Source organism: Galendromus occidentalis, unplaced genomic scaffold, assembly GCF_000255335.2.
Source record: "Galendromus occidentalis unplaced genomic scaffold, Mocc_1.1 scf7180000076412, whole genome shotgun sequence".
NCBI lineage: Eukaryota > Metazoa > Arthropoda > Arachnida > Mesostigmata > Phytoseiidae > Galendromus > Galendromus occidentalis.
In genome coordinates, this window is record NW_003804401.1 from 1,862 (window position 1) to 13,764 (window position 11,903).

The 11,903-nt window shown below is 49.7% G+C and overlaps 4 protein-coding genes across 4 annotated transcripts in view; 2 read left to right on the forward strand and 2 right to left on the reverse strand.

The window, feature by feature from the left end:
* The window catches only part of LOC108865189 (uncharacterized), a 2,213-nt gene extending 551 nt beyond the window's left edge, over nucleotides 1-1,662 (forward strand). Inside the window, exons 2-3 of the mRNA XM_029113212.1 lie at nucleotides 26-1,205; nucleotides 1,363-1,662. Coding sequence (XP_028969045.1) covers nucleotides 26-1,205; nucleotides 1,363-1,662 — 1,480 coding nt within the window. The remainder of the gene's footprint in view (nucleotides 1-25; nucleotides 1,206-1,362) is intronic.
* Nucleotides 1,663-2,627: 965 nt separating this feature from the next.
* LOC100898537 (DNA/RNA-binding protein KIN17-like) lies at nucleotides 2,628-4,739 on the reverse strand. The gene is made up of 7 exons (XM_029113211.1): nucleotides 4,577-4,739; nucleotides 4,384-4,478; nucleotides 4,113-4,279; nucleotides 3,748-4,005; nucleotides 3,454-3,473; nucleotides 3,032-3,256; nucleotides 2,628-2,882 (listed from the first exon to the last, which is right to left on the reverse strand). The coding sequence occupies exons 1-7, from the start codon at nucleotides 4,688-4,690 to the stop codon at nucleotides 2,628-2,630; spliced, it is 1,134 nt and encodes a 377-aa protein (XP_028969044.1). The 5' UTR covers nucleotides 4,691-4,739.
* Nucleotides 4,740-6,852: 2,113 nt separating this feature from the next.
* LOC114828587 (DNA-directed RNA polymerase III subunit RPC7-like) lies at nucleotides 6,853-9,683 on the forward strand. The gene is made up of 3 exons (XM_029113210.1): nucleotides 6,853-6,858; nucleotides 9,136-9,332; nucleotides 9,413-9,683. The coding sequence occupies exons 1-3, from the start codon at nucleotides 6,853-6,855 to the stop codon at nucleotides 9,681-9,683; spliced, it is 474 nt and encodes a 157-aa protein (XP_028969043.1).
* A 1,238-nt stretch (nucleotides 9,684-10,921) lies between these two features.
* On the reverse strand, nucleotides 10,922-11,554 carry LOC100898678 (DNA/RNA-binding protein KIN17-like; the record flags this gene model as incomplete). Its single annotated transcript, XM_003739131.1, has 2 exons — nucleotides 10,922-11,176; nucleotides 11,326-11,554. Coding segments are annotated over 2 exons (484 nt in total), but the record flags the coding sequence as incomplete, so codon positions are not given.
* Nucleotides 11,555-11,903: the final 349 nt, after the last annotated feature.

The following is an 11,903-nucleotide window of genomic DNA, read 5'->3' on the forward strand; positions in this document are numbered from 1 at the left end:
TTAAGGGCGATCTCACCACTTACAGACCGATCTGTGTATCTGACGTCCTGTACAGAGTTTTCACAAGAATATTGGGGAAACACATACAACAATGGGCGGAAGATACGGAACAGCTCTCGGAGATGCAGAATGGGTTCAGAAAAGACCGCCGGGGCGAGGATAACATTTTTATCCTAACATCCGCGATAGAAATCGCAAGAGCACAAAAGACGGGCCTGATTTGCGTGTTTCTGGACGCCACAAAAGCATACGATCGAATAGATCGAAGGAAACTGTGGCAAACATTGGAGGAGAGAGGCATGAGTCCGTCAATAATCGAACTCTTGAAACACCTGTACGAGGAAACCTTTATCTTCGTACGACACGGTGAGTACACCTCGGAGGAAGTATCCATCCCTATTGGACTTCGGCAAGGGTGTCCCCTATCTCCCATCCTCTTCAGCCTATACATCGCAGACCTCGGAAAACAGCTCCTGGAAACGGGACTGGGGTTCAGATTTGCGAAAAAGAGCAATTTCTGGGATGTAAAGGAGAACAAATTCTTTACGATCCCCGGACTACTCTTTGCTGACGACCTATGTCTGATGGCAAACAAGATCGGCGATATGAGAGCTCTTCTGGAGATAACATCCAAGTTTGGCGACAACCGGCCCATCAAATTCAATCCCCAGAAGAGCGGAGTGATAGTCTTCTCTCGACCGCCCTCAACACATATGCACGATCAGGGCCTCACGATACAGGGGAGGCAGATCCCAGAAGTAGAATCCTACAAATATCTGGGAATCGAGTTATCGGCCGAAAGGTACTACCTATCACAACACTGGGAGAAGGTAACCTGGACGGCGAACAAGGCAATCCAAAGACTCAACGCGAGAACGTTATGGAGCTTCAATAGATTCGAAGTATCCAAAATTCTCTGGAAAGCCACGGCAGTACCGCAACTCACCTATTGCAACGCAACAATAACTATGCCGAAGAGACTGAGAAACCTTATCGAAGTCAGGCAGAGAGATGCGGGAAGGTGGGCCCTTGGCATACCACACTCCACAATTTCGAAGGAGTTTATCGAAGGCGAACTCGGATGGAGTTCTTTCGAGGCAAGAGAGGCCACGAGCAAAACGATGTATTTCGAGAGCGTGAAACATATGGACCAAAAACGCTGGCCCAGACGTATCCTCACTGCCATAGAGTTGACCAAAGCTAGGGTAACTGCAGTAGAGAGACTCAAAAAATTGAGAATGCAGTTCGGCCTGGAGCAACTCGAGCCCCCGAATAGTACATCCGGACAAAAAATGTGGAACGTATTTCGCAAAGAGCTCAAAGCAAGGGTGCGGAAAAAAACTGGATGACTTATGGCGACAGAACATGGTCACCAAAACCACATTACGTATATATCGACAATTCAAAGACAAAAGGGGTCTTGAGAGGAATATATACGACAACAGGCGAGGCAGCCGACTCTTGGCGCTTGCAAGAGCAGGAATGCTCAACACCAGGAGTCGACAACATGCCCGAGACCCTTCGATCGACGAAAGCTGCCCCAAATGCGGAGCCCCAGAGACAGACACCCACATCGTTCTGGAATGCGAGGAAGGAAGATTCGACCACAAGAATATTCGCACCGACTTGGACTTCACCCTGGTACAACCGCGAATGATCTAAGGAAGACGAAAAATATCTTGACGAAGTGGGCGGATGAATGATCTTTGAATGCAAAAAAATTCACCCCTGAAATGAAAGGGACCATATATATACGCATATGGAAGATCGAAATAAAATCAATCCATCAAAACAGACATTGTGTGGCGTTTTTCGTGGAGCTCGATTGACTCCACGACATCCCCTGCGAGCGAGCAGAATCCTGAACAATTTGGTGCAGAAGATTGGCAACACGGTCGGAAGTGACTGTGTCGGACTCGAACCGTTCGGGGCTCAATCAGGCCTGACGAAACTTCGCCGAAAACAGAGCGAGTTACGCCAACTCCCATCAAGTTCGAACTCTCGATAGCGAGACCTACCTATTCGTGAGGAACGCGACGCAACGTGAATTTCACTGCGCTTGAACAAGCCTGATCGACACGAGTTTGGAGCGAATAGCGAATCAACGAGCTTCATCGAATCGATTGATTGCGGTAACCTTGAGTGCAGCTCCGCGGAGCCTGGAGCTCGGGAACTGAGTACCGATAAACTAATAAATGAATGAAGCAACAAATTTCCGTGGGCGGAGCACTCAAAAATTTTTTTTAAGGTAGAAGGACTCATTGCATCGGAGAACTGACCCCCCTATAACCACCGCTGGATCCCCCAGAACACGCTCCTGAATTTTCACGACGATGGGTTCCGCCGTTTTCGAGTCTATAGGGTACCCCGGACGGACGGACGGACGGACAGACAGACAGACAGACAGACAGACAGACAGACAGACAGACAGACAGACAGACATACGTTTTTAAATATATAGATATAGATATAATAGATATATACCCCATTTGAGCGTTTGCGATCCAATTTATCTGACATCGTTCGCTGGCATCCTGATCACAATGTACGGCTAGTCGAAGATGTCACGCATCCATCAACATTGGCTGTGGAAAAGCATTTATTTACAGGAATGAGCATGCCACTAGCTATGCGCTTAGTTTCGAAAAGTCTTCGTATTCTACTCCTTTCACAACGACCCCCGTCTTGAGCTTGAGGGTTGCACAATATCTGTCTACATCAATATCCTGGAGCGTCGCTTCCTGGCCGTTGTAGGGGCCATTGACAATTTTTACTTTGCGTCCAGCAGATGGTATGACCGTTTCGCAATGAACTTGATCGAGCTCGAGTTTCACGCCGCTCTCGATGAGTCTCACGAGAGCATCGTACCTATCGACAACTTCCTGGAATGAATGGAGAGAGAATTCGGATAGGGCGATTATTCATGGGCTCCGACATTGCAAGCCTGATGTGCAGCCGGTGAAGAATATACGTGGACCGTATCTGCTCCGCCAAGCACAAACCTCCGCTTGACCGGACTGATTTCACTCACCTCCACAACACCCTTCTTCTTGTAGTATTGCTCCCCAGCATTCTTAGTGATGACTTTCACCACGATCCCGGGGTGGAGCCAGTGATCGTTGCGCTTTCGCTTGCGTCGAGCTTCCTCGATCATTATCTCGTCCAGAGCCGACTTCTTCGAGGACGAGGCCTCGTGTTTCCTCGATCGATCCTTCTTCTCCAACCGAGCGAATGGATTTGAGGTCACCTTAGACTCCTGGCTGCAATCAGAGGAACAGATAATCCTTTAGCCATTCCGATTCTCGGAGTTCTCTTTTCGATTCAATTAAATTCCCCTGATCCATTCCCCTTTACAGAGGCATGAATCCCCAGGCAGACTCGTTGAGGACGCTGATTTCGTACTTTTTTCCCCGGACCCATGGTTTCGAGGGCTTCGGCTCGGAGTATTGCCACTTTCTCCGTGCTTGTCCTATCTTTTCTCTCCACTACGCAGTCAGCGATATTTTTCCGCTAGGCCTCGACAGTCTACCGACAAGAGGCAGTCTCAGGAGGAACAACGGAGAAATGCTGCGAGGAATCTCGACCTAAGCAGTATACCTAATCTCGACCTAATATGCAGAGCTCCCCCTTGACCCGAAATTCCACCCGGCAAGCCCGGCCTCTAGATTTTAGACTTCGATCCAGATCATCATTTCCAAGCGGAAAGCGATTCATTTCACCTTTTCTCGCCGGCGGGCTTGCTTCCACCGAAAGCAATGACTAGCTTCTCGCCATCGGTTTCTCTGAGCAAGCGCTTGTCTTCCTCCGCTCTCTCTTCTTCGTTCGCATTCGACGATGCCTTGAGTCGATCTATTTGTTCCTGGATGAACTTATTCTGCCTCTCCTCGTCATCGAGGTCCATCTTCCTCTTTTTTGACCTACGCTCATCAGCGAGTATGGCCTCCGAGCTCCGGTCAATGTATGTCACGAACCATCCCTTCTCGGTCTCATCGACAGCGCATATACCTGAAAAGTTCAGGGAAAACGTTCTGACTTCTCTGAACAGAGAAGTTTGATCGGCATAGTGCTATCAAACCTGAATATTTGCTCAGGCTGGATAAAAAGTCACTGACCTTCTTTGCCAAGCCACTTGACGAAAGTTGTCAAAGTAAGCCACTTGGTAGAGTTCATGTGCACGTGCTCTTTGAATCGAATGTATTCCTGATAGATCTGATTCGAGTGTACTCGTTTCCCACCGTATTGACGTTTCAAAATATCCAGAAAGCCTTCCTTGAACTCTCTGTAAATAAGGTCAAAAGTTCAGTCAGCCTTAGAGCAGCTCCTAATTGAGGCGAGCGAGTCATGTCTAGGTACATAATATATGTTCAGGTAGGTAGTACCTACTCTGAGAAGGAGTCCAAGTATTTATCCGGGTTCTCCGCAAAGAGCAGCAATTGACGCTGGTGTGATTCGGATGTAGTGTGACACTTGAAGCCGTTCTGTGGGAGAAACACACAGGATGAGGACTTTCGAACGATCCGCTTTGATTCCAAAAGAGGATTCCATTCTAGAGAACTTAGCGCGAATTCGAACTCACCTCGTCTCGACATTGCTTTTGGCACATCTGACAATACCATCGGAGCTTCTGGAGACCTTTGGACTTGATCTTGTTGGCTATCGCCTTCGGAGTACCGGCTTCTGCTTTACCCATCTTGCGATGAGCACACAGACGAGGGCAGAGATCTTGCGATCTTCAAGCCACCTTTCTCCCAAAGGGTCTAATTCAAGACACAAAAGGCAAACACATCAACACACACACATCAACAGAATTCGGAGACAGGACACCGTCAGACGGCCGCTAAAACAGAGGGATATCTCGTGTTGTTGGCTGCTGACACCGAAAATGATAGCTCATGAGCTTGACGAACGATCTTTATACCGAACGAGAGGTGCGAGAAGCTCTCTCCCCTAGACCCCTTCTCAATCAACCCTCTGATTCTAAATGAGCATCTGGGGTAATTACGCTGGAATGTTCGCCTGATCGTGGGGGCAGCACCAGAACGAGGTTCGAGTAGACCCGCCGCGGTGCAGGCTCTCCCCCATCAATAAATTAGACTTTGGGTTGAATGCGCGGCTCGAATCAGATGCTCATCGGAATCTTGAACAATCTGAGAGATTCCTTAAGTCGATTCTCTCGCGCCAAGACCTCCCCACGGGAGTCTCAAGACGCCCTTACACTGCGGCGTTGATCGGCCAATTTCGATTTTGGAGGCTTTCTAATGGCTTGAGACTTTCAAATAATAGATCCGGATGTCCGAGTCCAGACTGAGGATGGGGCTTTCAAGGACAATGCTTGACTTCGTTGCTCGCTCCAGCGAGAGCAATGCAGCCCACACCTTCGAGCCTGGAAACAGCTATCGAGGACGTGATCAAGATGATTGTTGGCGTCTTGACCCACAGTATGACGGCGGCACTCAGACGGCGCTCTAAATCCTGGTTCGACTACGAGGGCTACATGGCCTTGACCACACTCGGAAGAGCCGCCAGAAGCAACCGAAGACCGAATCGCGCCGACTGAGTTGCCTCACTCCGAACAATGTGCTTAACGCTTGTCCGCAACAAGAAAGAATGCCGCCTGGGACTTCAGGACTCGAAGTTGATCGGAGGGGTCTTCGCGAAAGCATACTTTTGGCTGAAACGAGACCCCAGGACGAGAGCGTGTCTCGTCTTCTCAGAGATCTTCACCGAGCACTTCTCGCAAGTTTTGACGTAGAACTACGTCATTCTGGACGCTGTCCAGAAAAATGTGACGGATCTTGACGGATGCACGAATGGTTTCGGATTGAGAGCTCTCAAGTTTCTCACCATCGGGAATTACTTGTGAGCGTTAGATGCAGCGACTTCGATAGTCTGTTGGTCTTCACGAGATGTCTGATCGCCCGCCTCCCGACGGTCTCAGTGCCTCACGCGGACGCGGCAAGATTGTTCCGCGGGGTCTATGCCGCCAGCTGTTCACCATGCATAGTAGTTGGGGGGATGGCTTCGTAGGTATCTATATCCGGACTCCATTCTTTCCCTCATAAGTGTTCTTCATCAGAATGGGAACGAAAACCGGCGGCTCCTCCTCATAGGAGGGCATGGTAGCATTCGCTTTCATGAAGGCAGCCACCACGCAGGCATACGCGGAGGTATTGCGCGCATCTACGGATGCCTATTTCACTATACTCAGAGCCTAGTGAAGCGGAGCTCCTCTCCGGCTGTCGGCCCCGCTCGTGAAATCAAGCGCCCTGGACCAGTGCGCGCATGTTTCCTTGCTTTCTCTGTGCTCCCTTACCTTCCGCCGGGACAAATCGATTATACGTTCGAACATTACGCCCGCGAAGCTGTCGCCATCGACCCCGGGTGCGTGAGCTCGCCGAGTACTCCTGGACGATATATTATCGAATTCTCCCGCAATACTCTAATGCTGAAATTATTTTTCCCAGCTCCAAACTTTCGTGGATTTCGTTGGCAATGAGTGGCTTCAACGTATCGGGGCGGCTCGCCTCTCGCTTTATAGAGCTCCTGTGAACACAAACAATGCGGTAGAAAGTGATAACGCTTCACTTAAGAGGGAACTGGGCGCCGACCCTCGAGTATGGGATCTGATGCGTGCGTATCCTTCACTTGGCAGTCTCTCTCACTCATAGGCGTGCTCTGGGGGAGAGGGATAGTGGGACCATGGCCCCCTAGATAGCCTCCCGTCCTTATCTTAAAGAATAGGACAGAGGGAGGCGCGTCATCTGTTGGCCCCGTCTCCATAGGCGAAACTGGATTTTACCCCCCTCCCCCCATGCCCCTCTTCTTCTGAGGAACTCTTCTTATCGGGCTGAGATGAAGGTAAGACATTAGCTCAGATTTCCAGAGGTTTTGTGCGGAATGGCTCAAGATGTGCCGATCGATCTGAAAGCATTAGCGAGCGGGGCATCCAAAATATTCGATCAGCGCCGAATCGCCCTACCCGAGTCCACGCGCAGAAGCTTCGCCTGTTTTGGGCTGAGCTTGATGCGGGGAGGATTTCGCCGATCGAATTCATCGAGCAAAGTAAGTTCAGGCCGAGACGTGGTGAGACTTTCGCCGCCTTATCCCGCCTGCACTGATATCATTCTGAGAGCTCAACCCCCCGTTCTCTCGCGGAAAACTACTCTTCTCAAACTTCCGCATCTATCAACGCTACCAACGCTGGATCGGTGCGCTGCGGCCGCACGCTTCGCTTCATATTATGTAGTATACAGGGGCGTATGAAGGTTTTTTTTTGGGAGGGGCCAGCAATGTTTTCGAGGGGAGGGGGTGGCAGAATGATAATGATCCCCAAAGAGCTGTGGGGGCATGGCCCCCTCGTCCCCCCTTATACATATAAGCTACTGGTGATGTCCAGCATCCTCTGAACACAGGCCATTCGCTAGTAGGATATCGGGTCGGAATGAGCTTATGTTCTTCCGAGGCGATTGCTCTCCGCGGAAAAGCTCTCCGATTGATAGTTCTCTCTTGTCACATCCCGCTGCTATTTCTTCCCTAATTCAGTCGAATGCTGACTTACAGTGCGAAGGAATGTACGAAATGATGCCGGCTTTCCATTGTCACGGAGTCGGGGTAGACCGCTGTGGATTCGGCTCCAACAGTTTCCGAGCATTGCGGCCTCGAGGATTTACATCACCCATGACGAATTGATTCCCGTTGAATTTTATCGCCATTCGCGAGGAGGTACTCTTGTCTCATCAGCGGAACTCATCAATTTTTTGAAAACGCGAAGGTCCGAGATCAAGACTGCATTGCTTGAATCGCAATGCGTCGCCGTCTCTTCGCAGGTCCGATGAGTCTCCTCCGCATCGAAGCGGAATAGATCAGGCTCCATGAATCACAACGCGCTTTATTCTCCGCAGAAGCGGAAAATCAAGACCCGACCAGAGCTCCGGCTAGCCCGGTGTCGGCAACATCCGGGGCGATATAAGAGATGGATTTCGCCTTCAATCCTCGACGTCCTGAATGGATATGGATTCTGCCGTGAAGAGGGTCTACGATACGGACGCACACAATTAGTCCCTTATCCCTAGGACACACGCTTCCTTGATCAAGGAAGCGCTCCAAGGAGGACGTACAGGCTCGCGCTCCTTGTATGGTTCTCATTCACCGCGGCACGATTCCGGTCCTCGGAGTGGGTGAGCAATCCGCGCACCAGAGCCATTATACGGCCTCAGGTCCCGGCTCGCGTCCTCGACTGGCTTCGTTCGCGCCGGCATCCAAAATTTTATGCCGCTGCCCAATCGGTCTGGAATTTCTCCATGGAACCTTCACGGAAGTTGTCGATATCGTTGGCGGAGATGGTGGGTTGTGGAAAGGCGGCAGCCGCTCGGGAGCCCGGTGGCTATGATTACCGTAATTCATGATAACTCGCTAAATTGACAGAATCTCAGGTTGTCGGAGTTTTTAGTGTTCCTCTGGGAAATGGTCGGGTGTTATCCATCTATATTATTCAATATAGCGTACCTTGCCGCGTTGCACCGCGGCTATCAGCTTATATCCCACATTATTGAAGCTATCCATGGTGCCATTCAAATTCTGACATTCTTTGCAGAATCAGGCAGGGTAATGATTGTTGTTATGGCATGACCAACTCGGTTGGTTTGATGTCCATTCGTGGTTGTGAGAATTGAAGTCCTCAGTGTGTTGATTCCCGGCTTGGGAATCTTTTTTTCCGTGAGCTGTTTTAGTGAAACCGGTTTAGGTCGCTCGCGAATCGGGTCACTGAAGCTCGAGCTTGGTCTTCGGACGTGATATCGTTTTTTCAATCGGAGTTGATAAAACTGAGCTCTTTCCATTCAGTCGCTTGCCTTGCAATCTCTTTCAGGATTCGGCTTTCAGCATTCTCCGTTGACAATATGACGAATGCGTCGTGATTATCGAGCTCACTCCCCGAGTGGCTTATTTATCGGCGGTTTCGGAATTTCAAGTTCTTCGAATTCTTCATATTGACCCTCACCGACTCACCAATTCTGTAATCCTTTCATGTTTATATCTGAAATTATCATTTGCGCGACGAATACACCCGTGGACGTCGACAAATCAGCTGTAGAATTATGTTTCTCGATGAACTCAAGCCGATTGTTTCACTCCTAGGAAATGAAAACGATTGCCACCATTTACGATAGACTACGGACAGAAATTCGAGAAGACGCCTTCCATGTACGCCTCGCTGAAGAGAAACCAGCCATAGAGAGGTATTCCGATCAGTTAGATTACGGAATGTCAGAGAGAAAATACGATTATCGAATGGAACTCGTCCCTGCCGTCCTCACGACGAAGACCAAGAAAAAGTCGTGAAGAAGGCCAAAGGTAAGACAAAAGGCTGCTCCGTAGTTCACCTCAGGAACATTTCAATGGCTCATTCGGATAGATGCGTGCACATCAACTCGAGATTTTCTCGACTAACTCCCGGAGTCATGGCTGTTTCAGATATCAATTTGGACAAAGTTTTATCGGAGGATAAAGATCACGACGAGGAGAAAGGTGAAAATGAGGAGGAGGCCGAGGACGAAGAAGGGCAGAACAATGAAGACGACGCAGACGAAGGCGTGGACGACGACTACGCGGATACGTACTTTGACAATGGCGAAAACTTCCTCGACCCGGATGACGACGCCTTAGAGGAATCCGCCGTTTTCTGAGTTCGTCGCGATAGGATGGTCCAACTTGTACATATGTATAGAGTCTAGAAAAATGTAAATGGGAACTTCCGTTGGCTCGAGTCCAAATGGGGTCCCCTGGCTGTTGTCTGAGCTTCAGTTTTCAATATCCAAAATCCAGTCTGGAAAAAGATCGAAGCTATGTCTCTGTATTTATCTGATTTCTTGAAGCCGACTTCGTGACCATAGCTAGGAGGGACGACTGATTACGAGAGAACCTGTCGATCGGAGTGGGCGTCTTAATGAACTGAGCATCGTGTCAAGAAGCTTCGAGTGCACATGGAATCCCGATAGTCCGCGCTGATTCTGCTCAACTTTCCGGGCCCCGGAAAACCAACCGGCGATTCGAGAGATAGTGCTCTGAAATGCATCTCCGGCTCTCTGCTCAGGGGTGTGTGTGCTTTCCAGCCGAACGCGCTCAAGACATGATTTACAGCACTCACACAACCGATGCAGTGAGGAGAGATTTCATCCGTGAGAAGCACTTCCTCCGATCATTCATAATGAAAACGCCATCGCCGGACGTCCAGCTCTCCATCTTATAGTCCGGCCGATCCTACGCGTGTCCGGCTTGGCGCCCGAATCTAAGCAGAGGCGAAGAGCATCTGGAGGTTCTCGTGAGAGAACACCAGCGCGGCGTCGGGTATAAAAAAAATGTTGAGTCGAGATTGAGGACGTTCTGGGGATCCGACCATTCCTCGACGAAGGAACATCGAATCAAAGCTCAAAACGCGGAAATCATATGTGTAAATGACACGTTCTCTCTCCGTGGGGCTCGCTCTCTGCGTGATAAGTCATTGCTGCGGAGTTGTGGTAGATAGCATCTATACTAGAACTAAAAATGCATTTCTTCGAAATCATCGAGGTCTTCGACTAAAACTGCGTTTATAATAATTAATGATTATATAAACCCATACCAGTACAGCATTGTACAGTATGGAATATATTTCAGGCGTCTGCGAAAGCCTTGATCGATCAGTCCCGAATGAGGAGAGGACTTCGGGCTTTCGGTTCAGGGCTCGCATCGATTAACGGGCGCAACGGGACGTTGATCAGAGCTATACTGGCGGACGCTACTCCATTTGAGCGTTTGCGATCCAATTTATCTGACATCGTTCGCTGGCATCCTGATCACAAAGTACGGCTAGTCGAAGATGTCACGCATCCATCAACATTGGCTGTAGAAAAGCACTTATTTACAGGAATGAGCCTGCCACTAGCTATGCGCTTAGTTTCGAAAAGTCTTCGTGTTCTACTCCTTTCTCAACGACCCCCGTCTTGAGCTTGAGGGTGGCACAATATCTGTCTACATCAATATCCTGGAGCGTCGCTTCCTGGCCGTTGTAGGGGCCATTAACAATTTTTACTTTGCGTCCAGCAGATGGTATGACCGTTTCGCAATGAACTTGATCGAGCTTGAGTTTCACGCCGCTCTCGATGAGTCTCACGAGAGCACCGTACCTATCGACAACTTCCTGGAATGAATGGAGAGAGGATTCGAATAGGGCGATTATTCATGGGCTCCGACATTGCAAGCCTGACGTGCAGCCGGTGAAGAATATACGTGGACCGTATCTGCTCCGTCAAGCACAAACCTCCGCCTCACCGGACTGATTTCACTCACCTCCACAACACCCTTCTGCTTGTAGTATTGCTCCCCAGCATTCTTAGTGATGACTTTCACCACGATCCCGGGGTGGAGCCAGTGATCGTTGCGCTTTCGCTTGCGTCGAGCTTCCTCGATCATTATCTCGTCCAGAGCCGACTTCTTCGAGGACGAGGCCTCTTGTTTCCTCGATCGATCCTTCTTCTCCAACCGAGCAAATGGATTGGAGGTCACCTTAGACTCCTGACTGCAATCAGGGGAGCAGTTAATCCTTTAGCAATTCCGACTCTCGAAGTTCGTTCTTTTCGATTCAATTAAATTCCCCTGATCCATTCCCCTTTACAGAGGCATGAATTTCCAGGCAGACTCGTTTAGGACGCTGATTCCGTTTTTTCCCCAGACCCATGGTTTCGGGGGCTTCGACTCGGAGTGTTGCCACTTTCTCCGTGCTCGTCCTATCTTTTCTCTCCACTACGCAGTCAGCGATATTTTTCCGCCAGGCCTCGACAGTCTACCGACAAGAGGCAGTCTCAGGAGGAACAACGGAGAAATGCTGCGAGGAATCTCGACCTAAGCATATATGCGGAGCTCCCCCT

What these genes read in the sequence shown, in the direction of transcription:
- LOC100898537 (XM_029113211.1), bottom strand. Translation starts at nt 4,690, where the DNA reads ATGGGTAAAGCAGAAGCCGGTACTCCGAAGGCGATAGCCAACAAGATC. An exon ending in AAAAGCAATGTCGAGACGAG is followed by an intron (nt 4,479 to 4,576) that starts GTGAGTTCGAAT and finishes TTTCTCCCACAG; the next exon opens with AACGGCTTCAAGTGTCACAC. An exon ending in AGAAGAAGGGTGTTGTGGAG is followed by an intron (nt 2,883 to 3,031) that starts GTGAGTGAAATC and finishes CATTCATTCCAG; the next exon opens with GAAGTTGTCGATAGGTACGA.
- LOC114828587 (XM_029113210.1), top strand. An exon ending in ACGACGAAGACCAAGAAAAA is followed by an intron (nt 9,333 to 9,412) that starts GTCGTGAAGAAG and finishes TCATTCGGATAG; the next exon opens with ATGCGTGCACATCAACTCGA.